Source organism: Homalodisca vitripennis, chromosome 7 (genome assembly GCF_021130785.1).
Source record: "Homalodisca vitripennis isolate AUS2020 chromosome 7, UT_GWSS_2.1, whole genome shotgun sequence".
Lineage (NCBI taxonomy): Eukaryota > Metazoa > Arthropoda > Insecta > Hemiptera > Cicadellidae > Homalodisca > Homalodisca vitripennis.
The window spans coordinates 127,077,380-127,097,877 of NC_060213.1; the positions used below are offsets into that span (position 1 = coordinate 127,077,380).

General features: G+C 33.2%; 1 protein-coding gene across 3 annotated transcripts in view; it reads left to right on the forward strand.

Moving 5' to 3' along the window:
• The first annotated feature begins 19,090 nt into the window (after window positions 1–19,090).
• The window catches only part of LOC124366288 (broad-complex core protein isoforms 1/2/3/4/5-like), a 133,908-nt gene continuing 132,500 nt past the window's right edge, over window positions 19,091–20,498 (forward strand). Inside the window, exon 1 of one of the 3 annotated variants that reach the window (XM_046822705.1) lies at window positions 19,091–19,563. In XM_046822705.1, the coding sequence (XP_046678661.1) occupies window positions 19,560–19,563 (4 nt within the window). In that variant the 5' untranslated portion in view covers window positions 19,091–19,559. The remainder of the gene's footprint in view (window positions 19,564–20,498) is intronic. The other 2 variants (XM_046822703.1, XM_046822701.1) reach the window with 2 other exon arrangements.

A 20,498-nucleotide genomic window follows, 5' to 3' on the forward strand; every position in this document is an offset into this window, starting at 1 on the left:
TAAGCCATTATCAAACCCCGACCTCAGGTAGCAGGATTGCAGGATCATGCCATTAGCCCCAGTCACGAAGGTCTGGATTGTCCTACACCACCAGCAAGGAGGCGTGGCAGGCCCGTTATGTCTGGCCAACTATGCAAATCCAAGCCTAGGACATCAACACACCGTTAGTAACGCGCTGGCCTCTCTAGCTATCGGCTGGGACTTGACTGACTTTCATTCTATAGAGTTGGCAGCATTGCTGTGGCCAGTCAATGATTTCGCCAATATATCTTAAGCTGTTGCCGAAATTAATGTACACAATCCTTGCAGAATGTCTCGTACAAGCATCGTCTCAATTATTTGGTCTGGTTATTTACTTTGAAACATAAGAAGTAAGTAGATTACATTTTGTCTAGTACGTAATTACAAAAATGTGAAACTAACATGCTAATATTACTTTAACCCACATTGGGGATGGGGCATAGATCCTACAAAGTAATGTGTTTTTATTTTATTGTTTATTGATAATGTGGATTCACATTTTAAAGCATTGAAGTTTCACAAAAGGTATTAGAAGTAGAATACAAAAATAATAATTTACTCTTCAAATTTAATTTATCTATATGTCAAACTGGAAAATGCATAAGATAATCTAAACTGCAATACAATAATTTTAAAAACTTTTCATTTGAAAAGTTTGAACTTTGTTTTAGATGCGCAAAAATAAATCTTTTGTCAGCTACAGTGTTTCTTTCAGATGAACAAATACAAACTTTTGGTTCTAAAACAACAAAAATCTCTTTTATAGTTCCAGGAAAATCTGTAGTGTGGATAAATTTTTCAACACACAAAACGCTTGTAACATCCACTTTTATTATACGCCTAAATACCGGCAATCTATAGTTTTGTTGAAATGAATCAAAATTCTGTCTCGAATTAATCGAAATTCAGTTTTTATAAATGGAATTTTTATTGATAAATACTGTTTCGAGCGAATTAAGAAAGTGCCATACATTTTGAAAGCTTTTCCATTGATGAATTGCGCACGTATGTGCAAATGCTAAAAATATGCCATAACGCACTCATTTTGACTCTACTTAATACCCCCCACCCCGACTCTTTTGTACTACATAGCTATCCAGGCTCTCAGAGTTAAGTCCGGGAGATCTTGACTTCCGACAGAGGCGTGAGATCAGATCCTTCCTGAGATTCCTGTTTAAGTGTAGTAGATGTTCCAGTCGGTGTTATTGTAATGAATCAATATTGAATTCTAATTTCAGGCTATTAAATACTAGTAAGCCCTTTACAAAATCTTCAAAAGTCACATTGAAACCCTACAATAAACAATATGGTGTTACGTTACTTAATAATTCGTTCATAGTAAGAAAAAAATGGATTGATGCTAAATTTTTTAAACGCTACCAAGGAAAATACAAAGACTTTTACAATGGTTATACCTCACATCCTTCAGATACTGAATACCAAAAAACAAGTTTACTAAAATAAACTCTATTAATTCTATCGAGGTCACGAAATTAATGTGGAGTGCTACCTTATAAAACGCTAAGTAGATTAAACCTACAAAGGAGAAAGTGTTTCATTCATACTATGAGGATGTGGACCTTTGATATTCTTCAAAAACCTTTCTTTCCTTTCAGGCAGCGCACGGGAGTGTGGAAATCCCCTTGAGATACATTGTAGACAGAGTGATCTCGACTTTCTCAACGGTACGTTATCAAGCTCAAGAGGCGGCAAAGGAGACAGGAGCTTCAATCTGCAAGCACTCTAAGGGTTTCGTGGGAGTCTTTGTTACCTGATCAAGAAAGATGTTACAAGGATGTTAAGGAAACTAACAGAGATTAAACTCTGAGACGACAAAGGGCTCTTCGAGCGATTTTTGAGTATATGCATAAGCTACTAGGCGGGGGTACTTTTATAATGATTCTTCGCCTTGAGGAGAGACCCAATTTTCATTATATAAGCACAAAATCCAGTACTTTGAAAATTTGACTGAATCATTTGCCTTAGAAAATAAATTGTTATATTTCGTGGTGGTCAGAATGGGAAGGTACTAAAAGGGTTAAAATTATCAAATATTAATTTTTTCTCAGAACACATGTTTCTTAGTTTGATACATCAACCACTAAATAAGTCACGATTACTGTGTCATCATCTGTCAACTAGATAAAAAAACTCAAAATCATCAGAGATTTGGCTGAGCGTTAGTGCATATTTTTACATTGATCTTCAGAATAAGTAAATTTGTAGACAAGCCTAATAATCCCATAAGAGATTCAAACATGAGATATGTATCATCTGGTATAGTACAATGATTATTGCATGATAACCAGATCAACGTCTAGCGTGGATGCTTCTTGGATGAGTGACCGCTGAGCGATCCTATCCTTGGGTTGTAATAATGGTTACGCGTTTTGTAAACATTTTTACATTAGTCATATATTAACATTTATGTAGTGCAAGAAAACATTTAAATGTAACAAAACTATATTACGTGTTTTATACCTAAACACGTATAACATACAATGTTAATGTCAGTTCGCCTTGTGGTTCACATCAAATTGACAAACGTTATAAAAAAAAAAAAACGGAAAAATAATAAAAGTTTTAAGTTATGCCGTCCGTTATGATTTTATTTTGTTTCCCTATTTATTAACAATTTAATTTGGAAAGTACATAGTAAAACAAATTAATCACAATTAAAAGAATATAATAAATTAATCGATTTGGTTGTTAAATAAACCACTGAATGTCTACTCGAAGGGAAATCGCTTGCGTATTGAGTTGTCAAATTGTCACATTACTTTTTCCGAAACGCAAAAGCAATGTCTAACCTATAAATAAAACAGTTAGGAACTTTTTGTGGAAATGCCTTAAACGCTTACATATTCTGAAAAAGTATATTATATTACTATGATATTTTTTTATGAAGTGGCTATAAACACATTTAAATTTTGAAGACTACCAAAACGAACAGAAAATAGAATGATAAATAAAATTGAAAACAACATTAGTACAATAATTTATGAGATTTTAACATTTGCCGTAGCATTAACACATATAGCTTCATGAAACCCTAGGGAAACCTATTACGTGAAATCAGTGGAAAAATATGAAAATTGGTCACGATGAAAATTCAAACTGGAAAACTGTCAATAAATTATAGTAAGACAATGAAATTGGGGATGATTTTCGTTGATGTAAATGTAACAGAACAATACTGCAAAACACACAAATAGACTATAAACTACTTGTAATTAAGTAATAAAAAACGCACAATCAAAACACAACTCTTATAAAAATGAATTTAACGTTATACATTGTATAAAAATGAAATCGTTACAGAATTTCGGACAGGTGTTTTTAATGTTTCTATGAAGTTCAGCACGAAGCTACTAAATGTTTACATTATAGAAAGAGGAGCACAAAACGTTTTATTAGAAGAAATTTCAGAAATAGCGAAGTGGTTTGCCAAAACTGAGGGGCCCGACTGCGCATAGAGCCTAGGATGTAGTGGGCTGCGTGGCAGTGGGCTGTCCCGTTATCTTTCTACTAGTAGACTGTCTGGGTCTGGTATCCAAGGCCATGCTAGAGGCCCGCCTGGTCTCTCAACACATTCCCAAATACAACTCTACTAGACACTGCGCAAAAACCGTCCGCAAAAACTCCACCCCCCTCTCACTCTCTCGCTCTCCATCTTTCTCACTCTCTATCTGTCTCTCTGGCAGGGCCTGACTGTTTACTTCACAACTGCCTCAGTCGGTACTGTAGATTTGATCTACTGAAGGGAAGTATTGGTCAGCCATTCTTCTGTTGCATTACCACAGCAGTGTACAGAACACTAACAATAAACTAAAATGCTAAAGTAAAAGAACTAAAGTCTTATTTTACCAGGTGAAGTTAAGGTTAAGAAGCCCTCTCTAACAATTAACCTGGGGACCAACGGCTTAAAGGTGACTTCCGAACCACCACCAACGGCCGGGCAGACGGACTGCTTGCAAGGATAAGATAGCTCAGCGGGTACCCATCCAAGCAGCAGCCACGCTCGACGTTGCTTGATTTTTTTACCTCGCGATAACCGCCGTAACCACTACACTGCACCATTGAAACAGTTTTGTGGAGTAAAACTCTATCCTGTTACCGTTTACTGTTCATAAATAAAAAATAATGATGCAATTAAAAATAAGAGTTGTTGGACAGATTTTTAATCGTAATTATTGATTCTATTGGTGGCATTGGATTAATAACCGATACTCAAGTATTTACGGTACACAAAAAATGAATTCGTATAGCAAACGTCAATATTCTACAATTTACACATTCATGCCACATTGAAAACATTCAGACATTCATGCTTTTACACATTCCTTCTTTATCTTTCACCGACTATTTTCCCACTTCAGTTCGGGAGTTATTGTAATGATTGTGCGATTTCCTAGTAATGCAACAGAAATTTGTTTACATAACAAAATAAATTTGACGCATTATTTTGTTACAAACATTTATAAGATATACAACCAGCTTCTATTTATTAGTAGTATCCTTTTATTGAGCCTAATAATGGGTTATGATCATGCAGACCTCTCTGGATATACAGGCAATGCTTGAGACTTTTGGCGATTTTTTATTGCTGTTCTGTCATTAGTTTTAAATGAGTTATTGTTTCTTATACCTTAGACATTTCCTCAATGACACCTGAAGAAAATAGATCCCAATCTTCGAAAAGCAGGGTTTTATTTTATGTAACATATAACGATGGCAAATGTCCAAAATACTGAATCATTTCAGATTCAAAATATTGTCACCAAAAAATATGTTTTAACCATTCACTTTCAAATACAACAATGCCGATTGTGGTTTTTGGAATTTTTCTGAAATGTGAAGTATTTATTAAATACGCAAAGCAATATTATGAGGTCCGTTGGGTAGGCTATTTAGCCTTCATAGCCGTTTGGAAAAGTTTTAATTCATTCATTACTGGATATTTTGAACCTCCAAAATTGGTACTGAAATACAAACGCACATATCTTTTTGTAAATCGCACCCAAAGTTGCATCATATTGCCAAATCTGTTGCATACACATAAATGAAAGCCATATTCTTTCATCTTTAAGTAAACCAGTAAATCCCTAAAATGGTCATCATGTCCAAACATTTAGGGATCTCGGGCGTTTTCTGTTGCATGTATTTGAGATAATAATACTATATTTTAAGTTACTAGCATATCTGGAAGTAACCTGTTTAGCCAATAAGTGACAATTTCATATTTGTCATAGTTTATAAATTTGTGAAATAATTAAACTATTACGTAGTTAATCCTTATTGTATTAAAATTATATAATTACTAACGCAAAGTTCTATATCGTTAAAATTCGGTATACAGTTTTATAATGGCATGCAGTTCTGAATTTCAATTATCAGTTGTACAGAATCTTTATATTTGTAAACAACCAAAATAATAAACTAATAAATAATAGCTTGTTAATAATATGAAAGTGTCAAAACTAAAAACAGCTTCTCCACTCTAAGCAGTGTTATTTCCTGTCTGCAAAGTTACCTACAAGGTTGCCGATAAAGGCATACAATTTAATTCTAGACTTCCAAGAAACCTGGCAACGGGAAAACCATTTGTTTATAAATCTGGAGAGTTTTTATATCGTTCAACATAACAAGGAAACCCTCAAGGAAATCTCTTATGAAAAACACTATATAAAGAAAATAATAAAACGCTTAGTTACAGAATTACAATATTAAAAGATTTTTCTCTAATAAATGATACGTTCGTTTTGCCGGAAACTTTGTGGATTAATAATTTTTAAATTCTAGAAAAGATTATACATAAATGTGAAATTCACATGACGTAACTATTGTGGAAAGGGTTGATTCGATGTGCCTGTTGTGTTTAGTTCTGGTTCACCTTCCTCTTAGTGCAGCGTCTGGAATCTGACGCTGTCACAGACTTGACTCCTGGAATCTTGGGTCATGTTCTTCTGAAGAGATCCAAAAAATTAGGCGAAGAAGAAGCTCAAAACGAACTCTCCGCATCGTTTCGACATCACAGACACCTAGACTACAAAATATAGTGGAATCTCTGCGAAAGTATATTCTCATTGTCTCATCAGGTGCACAAACGAGTGCAATGCGATGTTTAGACACGGTGGTGGAGCAACCCGTGTTGATAACTCGATACAACTTAAAATTAAAAATATTAAAATACAAGTTCCCTACTATATTATTTGTACTTAACATAAAGATAAAAGCTAAACTTAAATCGAACCCCAAAATTAAAAAAAACATGAAAATTGAAGAATTGTTGAAATTGTTTAATTGTTCTTAATTCTTTGATTTGAAATATACTATATTAATGTAAAATTCGTGTTATATAAATAATGTGCTAGGAAAACGATTAAAGAAAATCTGATGGATTGACTTTAATGTAATAAATTAATTTATGTACTGAAACTTTTTATGTATTAATAATCTAATCGTAGATACATTAGAGAATAATAAGAAAAGGAACTAGTGCTGACAATTCTTTAGAGTTTATTAGAAACATAGAGTTTATTAAAAGTTCGGTTAAACTTAAACATAAATTATTCTGATCAACTGGAGAATATTACTTTATTTACAACATAAATTTATAGTTGAAAGTTAATTCACTAGTATAATACACGCCCCAGTTTTCCTGAGGCCTAACCGTAGGTGTCAATAATTCATGATTGTTCTCAGTTTGCTTACCAATTTATTTACTCTGAAATTTTCTCTTTGCCATTATGATTACCTATAAGACCAGTGTAAAAGTTTTCGCTAATGCTCAGCCATGGAGTGACATGCACCATCGTGGAATTCGATGTTCCTTACAAAAATAAAGCTTAAAGCAAAATGTCGTATGTTCGTTCTCAAGACATCGTGGGGCTAGACATACATACATGTAAATGATAGGCTTCGCTTACGCTCAGCCATTAAAATTAAACGTTGATTATACAAACTATAAAAAATCAACCCTCAAAACGTCACGGCGTTGACGCAATACCCGCCATACATTGATGTACTCAAATGTACGTTACCTGCAGGGTTGTTTTGAAGGCGCAGCTTTAACCACTGTGAAGGCTCATGATACAGTATTGTGTTATTATTTTTATATATTATGTGGTGTTAACGTTTTTAAAAAAATACACAATCTAAATTTGATTTGGCTTCCTTTCAAAATATATTAAACTCTTTGTTTGAAGTTTGTTTTTGACAATTGAGGATTGTGAAGGAAAGAGGATTTTTATGGACATTTACCATCGTTCAGCGATACAAAAAATCAGTAACACTACGTTTCGAGGTCTGCAATCTGATCTCTTCTTCAGATAATAACTAACCTAACATGTAATTACAAACTAGGATAAATATAAACAAATAATACCAGATCGTCGTGACACGCATAAGTCAGGAATCACAACCACCATGTTGTGTGTCAACTTCACTAACTCTAACACATGGACTTAATAAAACATTAAATACAACACTAATTATTAAAACTGAACTACAGAGTGTAGGTCACAATAGGCCTGCATTCGTCGACCAACCACCTACGACCACCACCCTTCAGGTGAATGCAGACCTAATTGTGACCTGTATTCTGTAGTTCAGATTTAATAATTAGAATGATATGTTTGATTTTTTTGTATCATTGACCAATGTCAAACGTCCTGAAAAATCCTGTTTACTTTACATTGAACTATCACAAATGTATTTCGTTTTATTGATGAAAATAATGCTTTATTTATGCTACTTAGTTTTGGATACTTTTAACGAATAAGGATTTGAGAAATTAATTATTTTGTTTAATTAACACATTTTCACCCACATTAAATTATTGCTGTAGTTATAATGAATAATTGTTCTTCTTTTCATACTGCCAGTATGTTTATAGGCAATTTTTTAAATAAATCATTATCCACGAGCCTTGTGTTTTTATGGACTTATGAATAATAACTAAACATTATATTATAACCATACTAATATTGGTCACAGTTAAAATTGGTTCCGATATTATTACACAAATGTAGTGGCAAAAAATGTTTTCTTGCACTGTGAACATCTTAGCCCAGAGTATTAATCTTGACAGTTTAAATAGTCTCTATTCTAACAATATGTTTTCCCTGAATAAATATAGTTTCCATCCATTGACTTTATTTAAGTATCGAAGAAGCAGGCCAAATTCAGATAGCTATTTTTTTACGGATTTTTATATATTTTTTTTAATATCTTCATCACAATACGTAAATCTGTTCGTATTATAATGTATTTCGCATTGAACCTCAATGTTATATATATATATATAATATATATATAACATATATATATATATATATATATATATATATATATATATGTTAATGAGTTTAGCTCCAGTTCACCTTCCTCTTAGTGCAGCGTCTGGAATCTGACGCTGTCTCAGGACTTGACTCCTAGAATCTGGAGTCATGTTCGTTTGAACAGATCCAAAATATTCGGCGACGAAGAAACTCCTAATGAACTCTTTACATAGTTTCGACATCAGAAAACCCTAGACGATTATGATGAGACAATGAGTTCATTTGTAAGGTTAATTTCACTATTTCATTATTGAACTGGTAACTTATTGTGAATAATTTGAAACTTAACATGAAGGGTAGGGTCAAAGTCAGTTATTTGTTATCAGATTTCAGTATTTAAAATGTCATTGGAATTTTTTAATCGATTTTAAACGACAAAAAGTCAGTTTTGTCGCATTTTGTTAAAATTAGTACTTTTTAAAGATATTTTATTTTGAATATTTTTAATGACCGCCGATTTGAAATTTAATTTTAAAATTGAATAATACAGTTTTTATTTATAGATTCCTTTAACATGAAGGATTTGCTAAAAGTAATGATTAAAAATGGGTTGATTAGTTTTTTTAATATGTGATTTTTAAAATAAAACACACATACAGACAGATAGGTGGTAAACGGAGAGAGATAGAAAATTTGTTGTTTGATTTTACTTTTATTTAATCTGACACATAATATACTTAAACTTGTGTAGAGAGTTTTGTCACACCCTGTATATACCGCTTTTGGTTAAGTTAACTATTTTCTGCAAATAAATGCTATATTTTCACAATACAATCTATACAATTAAAAATTTTATTCCTGCGGGAAAATTAACCGAAGAAAGTTCTTTACTTGTTTTAACGCTTTGAGAACGTACGTAATTGGTACAGGATTATTGTTTGGTAAAATTATTATTGTTAAGGATTTCCAACAAGACAAACATCAAACAAAAGTTTTCATCTACTTTGCATTCGGCTTCCAAGTACTTCAATGAAATTCCGCATTATTGTATAAAATATTTGCTTTTGTTAATAAAGGTTGTTTCAATTTACAAATATTATATTTTGCAAACGACAACATTTTATGATTTCACGTAAAAGTATCCCTCCAAAGATACTGTACTGTAACGTACTTTTGTTAAAAATGGGCCTCCCTCTATCAAAGAATATATAAGAATAGTCTATTTCACCTTTATGGGTACAAAAACTGGTTGGAAGAGAAGTGTTTTTCAGCTGGAATCTATTATCATAAGTAGTCACGTGGCCCGTACCTTGATGGGGTGGAATTAAAGACCTGAATCGTCCAGAAATTCATTCCGCATTAAAACCCAACAGTCGTGTCATCTGTTGGAGTGTTCCCAGAAGAACCAGTCCACCCTCCACCTCCACCCTGACCTACAGCCGCCCGTACCCGGCCATGCCGCTGGACCAGTAACCCAGAGTCTCCTGCCGTTACACACCTGCCGCCGCCGCTCAGGGGGTGGACTCTGCGAAGACTGGTTCCTGAAAAGAATCGCCAATGACCCACCCGTGTCCATCCGTCAGCTGGGGAACTGGTCTAGGGCCGAACTAGGTCTCGAATTATGGAAAGGGGACGCAGAAAAATCGTTGGAGACCCTTCTATACGGTAACGGTAGGTTTTTGCTACAGGCAACATCAATGTCGCAACTCCGAGAGTGGAATTTTGCGAGTGGAACACTGAGCCTCGCTAGGAACTAACCGCCTTTTCTGATTCCTTCCCTTTAAAGCTGCAAATAGACGTAGACAAAATTTAGAAAAGTGACAAAACATTACAGTTTAGGGACTCTCAAAGTACACAATAGGTTTCTTTGAAGTCGTTAAAGGTTAATCCCTAAGGAAGAAAACGATATTCAGGTGGCCTTTTTATAGTGGAGGTCAAAACAGGAAGGTAACAAAAGGGTTAAAAATACAAAACAATAACCTTTTTAATTGAAGTTGATAGATAAATGTCCCTAAAGGAAGGAATCGGTCGTCAGCCGCACTAGGTTTGGTGGAGGTCGAAATTATAGGGTATCAAAAGGGTTAAATATACAAAATAATACTTTTTTTTGCAGATTACATGTTTATAGCTTCATACACTTAAAAAATAAACCGTCAGATAAATAAATAATACTATGCGTATATTACCCTCAGACAACTAAATGAGAATAAAAATTATTAGCCAGCACTGATTTGACATTTATTTAATGTCTGATGATTGGTTTCAAGTGTGCGAAGCAATGATAAATATTATATAGAAAACATTATTGTTTTATATTTTTAACCCTTTTGATACCCCATTATTTCAACCTCTACCAAAACTAGTGCGGTTGATTACCTTCTTAAGGAACATTTCTCTATCAACTTCAATAATAAAAAGGTTATGAACTTTTACAGTGCACACCAAATCCCAGTTAATGGATTATTATATTAGATAGAATATTACTACATCATAATAATACGTTACTATCCTAATAATATTATAACTACGAAAGTGCCTTTGTTTGTTTGTTTTGCTGTAACGCGTAAACTACTCAACCAGTTGTACTGACATTTTACATGGACAATGTTCCGGTCCTTGGGACGATATTCTTATTTCGAAAATCCTTCCGGGCTACGCCCCTCTGGTCTTTAAAGTATCGTAAAACTCTAACTTGGTCCCTAAAGTTATAATAGAATAATAAAAGAAAGAGCCTGTCAAATGTAATACACTTTTTTGTGTAAACGTTGTTTTTTACCAGCACAGCTACATGTTTAATTAAGTTAACCACTATTTTCACTTTGTTTACATTTATAGTGTAAAAGTTTTCTAAGGTGTAAAAATGAGTTTTTATATTTCAGCTATTAGGTAAGTAGCTGAAATATAAAATTGCTGCTCATCTACCTTAGAATATACCCTAAAACATAAAATGGTGAGAATTTGATTCCAAAAACTCCCTTTGAAGCAGTCGGCAAGAACTATATTAAAGGACTGTGCTTTTGAACTAATGTACCAAATCCATCTCTATATGATCTAAAATATCAAACATATTCTTATGTAAATGTACTTTTAACTGTACATTTTTAGAAAATGTTAAGTATTAGATATAAAAGACAAAGTTACTATCTAAATGTTACTATAAATTTAAAGACCCATGTTAGTTGTCTTTTTACAAAAGTACGTACGCTTCTCTGATCTGTGACAACAACAAAAACTATGGAGCAAAAAATACCGAAGTAAATTACAATGGCCATAAATGTACACTTTTTAACATATTTTCTTGATTGAGGCAAGAAGGCAAACTCAACATTGCTACCGGAAATATTCACTCGAAAATTACGTAGCAAATTGCGTACGAAGCTGTGGGTAACTGCTAGTACGTTTAATAATTTGTAACGGTAATTTAAAACTTTGTGTAAGTTATCAAATTTAAATTGCAGTTTTTTTAATATGAATTTAATTTTATGGGGTATAAACCTAATTATAAGTATTGATTGTACATTTAAAGCATGTATCTGACTTATCTACTTGTTTCCCCGAGCCTAATGTTGATGTATAGCCTAACCTATGGCCACAATGGAAGATCACGTTATTGATTGTGCAAGGCCTAAAGTTGCAGCTGTTCTAGCCATAGGAACTAAGCACGAAGTAAAGAGGGTGAGTATTATCTTAAAATAGTGTTTCCGTATTTTACAACATTATTTTTCAGATGAGAAGTTAAAAAAGCAAAACGATTATACATTTTATAAATCATAGTTTCCATTAAACTATAAAAAATCTACAAATGTTTTTCAAACAAAAATTGCTTTCCCATAAACTATCACCTCCGAAGAGAAATATACTAAATGCAAACTTGCTTTTAACTTAAATATCATTCTAAACCTTGTACGAATATACTACCTTGAATTAGTCGTAGAGCGTTGTCTTATTGGTCTTTCAACGGAAGTAATTAATACGTCTCCAACTGCATTTTAATTTTCCCAGCTTATAATTACAAGTACGATTCTATAAACAAAAACTGAAATTTATCTGAAAGATATTCAGCAAAATCTAATTAGCAAAAATTATTACTTAGGCACTGAATGAAAGTAGTTTCAGTACAGAAAAAATCTAAAATGAGTGAGAGATTTACCATATTTGGTCATGACAGTAGGGATATAATTTTGGCTGCATTCTAAAATACGTCTTTCGATTCATTGAGACAAAAATTTAATATTATTGTTGTTTCAATTTTGGAATGTCAGTACCATTGCGTTTTAGTCCCAACAGTTTTTAAACATTGTTACTTTGAAGGTTGAACTGGTGTTCCAAAACTTTCTACTGTTAGACGCCATTTCCAATTCTGCAGGTTTTTGCAGAATCCATTCGAACAGATGTCATTTCATATTATATAGAGATCGTTCACTAAATTCCCTTTTTTCTAGGCCACGCTGTCAGAATGTATCCGGGAACGGCCAGTAACGCGTTTAAATAAATGTTAATGAATTTTGTTGAAATGTTTGTTAATAAGTACTTCATATGATATGTCTTAAGAAAAACGTAATAACGGGATTGATAAAGATTCCCAAGAAGATGAAAACAAAAGTGTTCAGATAAGAAAAATTAGGATACGAAAGTCTTTCCAGGCAAATTGCTATTAGCATTTCTCTATGTCATAACAACAGCCAAAGAATAAAAATAGTTAACAATTCTTTATCTTATGATGATAAGACTATCGCTTTGTTCCTGGAACATCTGGTAACTGCACAGATAAAGCACCTGATGATCGGATGAGATTTTATCTCACAGTTGAGATGTTCTGATCTCCAGAGACGCTGGTTATCACTCCCCTGACCCCATGGATAACATTCTAGAGCGAGGTGCTAAAAGCTGCTTGGCACTGTTAAGGGAGTATTCTACCTCACCTGGAAGTCGTTTGGGAGGTTGATACACTACTTAATTTTAACTCTTGGCTTTTAAGAGGACCTTCCAAAGCCAATAGTACTTTCAATTGACTATACTGAACGTTTTAAGTTGTCCAAAGTCGCAAATTTATGTCGACGTCCCCGGAATCGAACTCGTGGCATCTCGGTTTAAGTAGCCTTTGGAGAAGATAAATTATTTTATTTGTATTCTAAAACACTAGAAAAAGTTATGCACAGATTTAGATAAAGAAGAAAGATAATGCAGTTTTAAACACTGTGTGTTTTTCTAATAATGATTATCAAAAGGAAGGTATGAATACAGAGATGTAAACTAATTAAATACCATTTTCTTCACAGAGCTTGATCTCCCGTAAAAAACCAAGATATAATCCATCCGTTCAGGTGGTTGGGGTATAAACAATACTATCAAGAGGCCTATCAAATCAGCTGTATTTTTTGGACTTTTCAAGTCTGCAGAGAAGTGGACCCGTATATTCATGCTCATTTGAACCCTAGAGGCATCTTTATATTCCGCTCCACGGATTAATCACTTAGAATTTAGGTGCCAGGTGCATCTGAATTTGACACATTTTACAGTGGTTAGTCGTTAACCACTGTAACTATTACTTCCGTTAGTTTAAGGGAATGTCCAAAATTAAATTTATTTGTTGGCTTTCAAACTGGAAGCTCTTGAGAATTATGTTAATGTCAATTGTTTAGGATATTGAAATCCAATATTTTGATTTTATTAGTTTAGAATTAATTATGGATTTAAATTTAAAATGTAAAATTCACTTCAAAAAAGTTAATAGGATTAGATTTTAAGCGTGGTATTTTATTTGTATAACGAAGAATTCTGTAGACCTCCACTGGCTATGTGTTTCACTTATGACCTCTTAATTTGTTGCGTATGATAAACTAGACTAGTCAGTCTTCAAAACATTTGATATATTAAAGTAATATTTTGCTATTTTTAATAACCGATCTTGAAAAAACATACCAAGATTTCCACTTTTGTTTCCTCACGTTCCCTACTCAAACATAAAAAAATTATAACCGTACAACCATCTGTCGACACCAAACAAATGCTCTTTAAAAAGCATCTTTCAGTTATCTTTGCAAACCTCTCTAACCATCACACCTAAGCGCGTTTTACATAAACACTTTTAGCATGATCTTGAATTTATTTCTGATTATTAAAGATAAAAAATATCATGAAGGCTTTTTTGACGACACGGATATAATCTGATGTGCCTAATACGGCATCGTGTTTACTTTAACCTATTATTACTTCCTAAGAAGCTTAAATGGCTTAAGTATTAATCTACTGCTTAGATTTTTTCATGAATAGCTCTTACCGTATAGTGATTTGCATTTTCAGTAATAGAACTTAATATATGTTGCATATGTTATGGCTGCTTATCTCAAAAATTACTGTCATGGAAAATAGGAAATTAGGCATACTCAGAAATATAATAAAGAAAATATAAACAATGAATCAGATTGAATGTTCAGTTCAGTTCACAGTGCAGTCAGTGTCTAGAATCTACCGCTGTCTCAGACTTAACTCCTTAAATCTGAAGTCAGCGTTCGTCTGAAGAGATCCAAAAAAATCGGCAACGAAGTAGCTCAAAACAAATTAGATCTTTTCAAAGTTTCGACATCAGAGGCACCTAGACTAAAATATTTAATCTAGATGAATAAGTGTTCTCATTATCTTATCAGGTGCACAATTGAGTGAGTGTCGAGATAAAGAAAACACTATTTCATCAACATAAAATGTTTTGTAGTCTAGGTGCCTCTGATGTCGAAACGATGAAAAGAGTTCGTTTGTTTTGAGCTACTTTGTTGCCGACTTTTTTGGATCTCTTCAGATGGACGTTGGTTTTAGATTCCAGGAGTCAAGTCCATGACAGCGTCAGATTCCAGACGCTGCAGTATCCGGAAGGTGAACAGGAGCTGAATTCAACATTCATTGTGTCAACCATTCCCGCCACAGCTAGGTTACGTGCATTAATTAGTTGTTTGACTATTTTACAATTACTTTGTAGATACAACACATTTAGTTCACACCCTCACTATGGCTCTGTATGTGTGATCTAAAGCGGCTTTACGCCATTAAATTACTCACTTGATGCTATTAACAAATAATCCTCATTATAACTATGACCATTAGTTTAATTTTCAAATTCACTTAGATTCAAAGTAGTATCTTAGCGAGTAATGCCAGTTTCATCACATAGTTGTGACTTAATTGAATGATAGTATGTATTTTAAATAAGTATGTTACTGTAAAGAAAGTCTGTATAACATTAAAAATTTAACTTAACAATAACACCAAAACGCTCATATAGAAATTCAATTACTTAAGGATTAGGTCAATTCTTGAAATTAGAATTAGCCCCCAAACAACGGCTGTCTTTTCATTTTTTCAATGTTAAAAATATTTTTCAGCTACTACATTTATGAAGACATATCAGAATATTAAAATAATATAAAAATAATATCCATTATAACTATGACCATTTATATAATTTTCACATTCACTTAGAATCAAAGTAGTATCTTAGAGTGTGGTGCCAGTTTAATCACCTACTTGCGGTTTAATTGAATGATAATATGTATTTTAAATAAGTATGTTATTGTAAAGTAAGTCAGTAACATTAAAAATTTGCAAGGAGTTTAAACCAAACCAATCATATAGAAATGCAATTAGTAAAGAATTAGGTCAGTTCTTGAAATTAGAATTTTAGTCTACAAATAATGGTTGTGTCTATACATTTCTTCAATATTAAAACAATGTTTAAGCTACTAACTTTATGAAGACTTATATCAGAATAATTATTTTAAAATAAGGGTCCTTTTTTGTTAACAACAGTTTTGCAAGAAAGCTATAAAAATAGATACTATCTTTTTATATTTGTATATCTAATTTCAAGATCAACTCTTCCAGTAAAACTGAAACAATTCTGTAATACTCGTAACAATGAAAAACGCACTCCATAGAATACCAGTAGATTGAAGTTTATTTTGAGGACCTAATCATATGTTTAAAACGAAAAATAAGTTTTGGGAAAGTGCTGGAGAAGAAGAAGAATAACATAACGCCGTGCCTCCAGCAAACTCACTAGAACAGTGTGATTCGTACCTTTTTATAGTTGTTATTATGTATATTGTAAAAAGAAAATAATAAATTTCACACTGTTCGTGAAAAATTTCCTCACACCATTTAACAAAGTCAGATCGTTCACTTCATGTTAAACACATATTAGATTCAATAGCACTTCTGATTTTAAAATAGGCAGAGTCTATTACACCTTTTGGGGTTATTTAGACATGTCTTTGTTCTAAAGTTGGAACTTTGTAGAAAAGTCGGTGAGGCCAAGGTTTTAGAAAAAGGGTCATTCCAAGAAATTTTATAAAGTGCGAATAGCCAGTGGTAAATACACGGATACATAATTGAAATATTTGGAACTTCAAGAAAACGGAGACGGTGAGATCAAGAGGACTTTAAAACAGTAGCTACAAATCCAAATTTTATTTTTTAACTCATTCTTAATTATTGTATCAGTTACTTCTTTAAAATTGAAAATAACTTTCATTTTACAAGCTTTGATAATACTGATTGTATTAGATGCGGAATTCAGACAATCAAAGCGTATACTTAGAATGAAAATTTTTGATGTTCTTCCAGTATCGACAATTTTAAAATGCATCTATTTGTATTATCGTTGTTTATTGGACAGACGTTCAAATGCACTTAGAATACTTTTTAGCTGACCATAAATGGCAGAGTATATTAAAGCCTAACTTAACATGTAACAAGAATTTCACTAGGGAAGTCATATATTCAGTTCAGTGGCGTATATAGAAAATTATTTCGAAGGGGGCTTACACACCGTGTGATTTAGGAAGTATAAAATACCCTCCAAAAACAGGGGCTCGGGAAGCTAACCCCAAAAAATAGTTGAGCTTTATGATTTTGAAGATTTGTTTTAGCTTAAAATAAACTACTAAGCGCAATTAATGCTTCTCTTTCAAAATGTCAGGGGAGGTGCTTTTGCCCCCTGAGCCCCCCCCCATATACGCCCATGATGCTGTTCGATTACCGCAAATTTTTGCTTAACTCGTAGTATATAATCGTAAATCTTGAGTTCATTATTAAACCCTTATGGACCAATTAGACAGGCCCCCATAGTAAAAAGTGTCTATTCAACATTTATTAAAAATGTTTCTTGAACCTGAAGTGACCGGAAACTTGACCTAGTGATTTTATAGATCAATTCCAAGAATGGGGATTGATTTGAGTCAAACTTTACCGGAAGAAGCGAAGAGGTATGATGGAACCATTGAATCAAAGGACGGGTTTGGATTGATTGTTTTTGGACTGATGTTCAAATTTAAACATGGATACTCTATGCCTTTATATTGATCCGGAATACGTTTGGACCCAAAGGGGACAGAGGTCTAGGATGAAGATAGTCTTAATAATTTATAGGAAACTTAGTAAAGAATAATTTTTAAAACCACTTAATGGTTTTATAAATTAATTTTTAGAGCAAGATATTACGGAAATGACTTAATTTTTACTTTATCCAATTATGTGATCCGTATATTTATTATAATATGCATATTATGTTTACATACTATATCTAATTCAATTTTAATAATATTCCTTATTGTCAAATATGGAATTATACACAATGCCATTTTCTCAAAAATACTGGTATTAAACAATAAAATAATCATAAAACAATCATAATAGCATTCTAACATTTGTTAACCCAACACGCGACATCGTCATTTTAAGTTTTGAGATAGTAAAAGGGCCTCAATTGTTAAACTTTAAATATTGGTAATTTTTGTTTGGATCGTCCAATGTTGAAGTTATAATATTAATGTTTTTTCTCATAAACTTCTTTAAAATAATACGGTACTTGACTCATTATTTTACTTAGTTATTTCTTTATGAATTCATGTGATGGCCATTTAAGTTGTGAGCTTTTTTGTATCAGCTCATTTGATGTAATACGCATATATTCACTATGAAACGTACATGCAAATACGAGTGTGTATACATTTAATGAAACATAATGTCGATATTGATTCCATGACAACCGTAACCGGATTTTGGACCTAAGTAATATTTTCTTAAAATTTATATACAATGCAACCCTAATTAACACCAAAATCACATTTGAAAATATATAAACTGTGATATACAATTTATACAGTGTATAACTATGTATTACGTATTCTAATAATCAGTTTTTCATTTTTGAAACCGTTAAAATAATTCTTCAGTGTGTTGAGGAAATAAAACGCGCACTTTTTGTTATTTTACGACAGCGAAAACGTATAATAGAGGAACAAACTATTGTTTTCAAAATGTATCATGTTTAAATACAAATGTAAATGAAATGTAAGTTATATGGTTCAATCAATTCATAGTGATTTCCGTTAAAAGTTAGATAAAAACAATTACGGAAACTAGAAAATTAGTTTAAGTATTAAGTAGCGAAGAAACTATGTATAAAAAAACGCGTTCAGTAGTTAGGTATCAAAAAATAAACGATCTGTACGCCAGAAACCGTGGCCGAAAAGGAATAAAAAACGGTCGAGACAGAAGGAAGGAGGAAGAGAAGAGGGCGATAAACAGATGGAGATTAATTTAGATAAAAGTTCTTAGGCTAGTAAATGTAATTACAGGAACAAACACTCATACACACGCACAATCACACTCATACTCGCAAGGAGAGGAGACCAGTTTCGGCGGTCTTGTGGAGGGGGGGGAGGGGGACAAGAAGTGGGAGAGAGGGGGCCAGGGCCGTGGGAGGGCCTCCCAAAACTTATTTCGGTAGTAAGATCTTATAACACGAAAACCCACGCGAATAAAACAAGCAAACCGTAAGGAAAAGTAACCGAGTTCCTAGAACAGCAGATAAGGAGTTCGGGGAGATAAGAGATAACGCGGGGAGACGGGAAACGATAGCGGAAGAGCGGATCGCGATTAATTTTAGCAGCGAGTGTACTAGGTGCGCTAGCCGCGACATGGCCCGCCAATTGGGACTGTACTTAGTCAGGCCAGTTTTGGCGGATTCATAAAATCCTCCTGCTTGAGGACCGAGGTGGGGGGAGGGCCTTTGAGAGAATTTTCGTAGCATTGCAGCCCGAAAAAAACGATCGGTGGACTAGGAGGCAGGCCTGGCGAGTTGGCCGAATCTGTAGGGAACTGGTTGGGATATTTGGCAGTGGCCCGCCGTGTAGTGAGTTGCTATCGTAGCTGCTGTCCGTGACCGCCGCAATTGTGGATCTCTCCCGGCGACACATCCCCATGCGTGAGTACACACTTCTGCTTACTGATAACAGACTGTCACACTGATAACAGCATTCCACACCACTATCACTGGTAACATGTGCTACAGCCAGCTCTGTCTGGGTTCAATGAGTTGCACTATTGTCACGGTTGTCATTTCAACAAAAGTTGGTTCACACAGTGGAATTTTAGTCGTACTTTTCAACAAAGTATGCAATTAAAAGTGCTTCGAATTTTCTTTCATACAATCATTACAAAATATTTGATTACTTACATTATTCAGTCATTTAAATACATACTTTTGCTATCCGTTATGGTTAATTTTTGAAATTTTCATTTTTAATTGGAAACTAACCTAAAAATATAATTAACGATTAATTTTTTAATTGAAATTCCAAAGAGCCCAGAACTATAGGTGAAACAAATCACCATATGTCACAGTTTACGATTAAAAACCTAATTTTCAGAGTTTAAGTAGAATAAATCTTACAACAGTATTATTGTTAATTTAATTGCAATAATTTTGTTTTCTTATCACTACTGCCTATTTACATTTTCAAGACACAAGGACGCATTTTTAGAATCAAATTTTCTTACACATATATCTGGCTGATTTGTAACGTTGTTTTTACTTTGGAAATTTCTAAATTTATGAAATCAATTATATTTGATGTTGAACACTTTTTCTTACGTATAAAAACGTTTCTAAGAAACGTAACCCCATACATGCTTGGCGGAAGTGGTCTCGCTGCGTACATAGTGACATGAAAATTAATAATGCAGTCTGTGTAATTTTATTACATTTGATGGTTTATTAAAACATTTTAAAATTTGTGTGGAGTTGTCACACTTATTTTTAAAAGCATCAAAATTAGCTAAATAAATAAACAGTGTTGTTAACTATAGTCACCCTAAAGATTTAAGTTAATCTTCTGGGTTTGTGTTTAGTTCTACTAA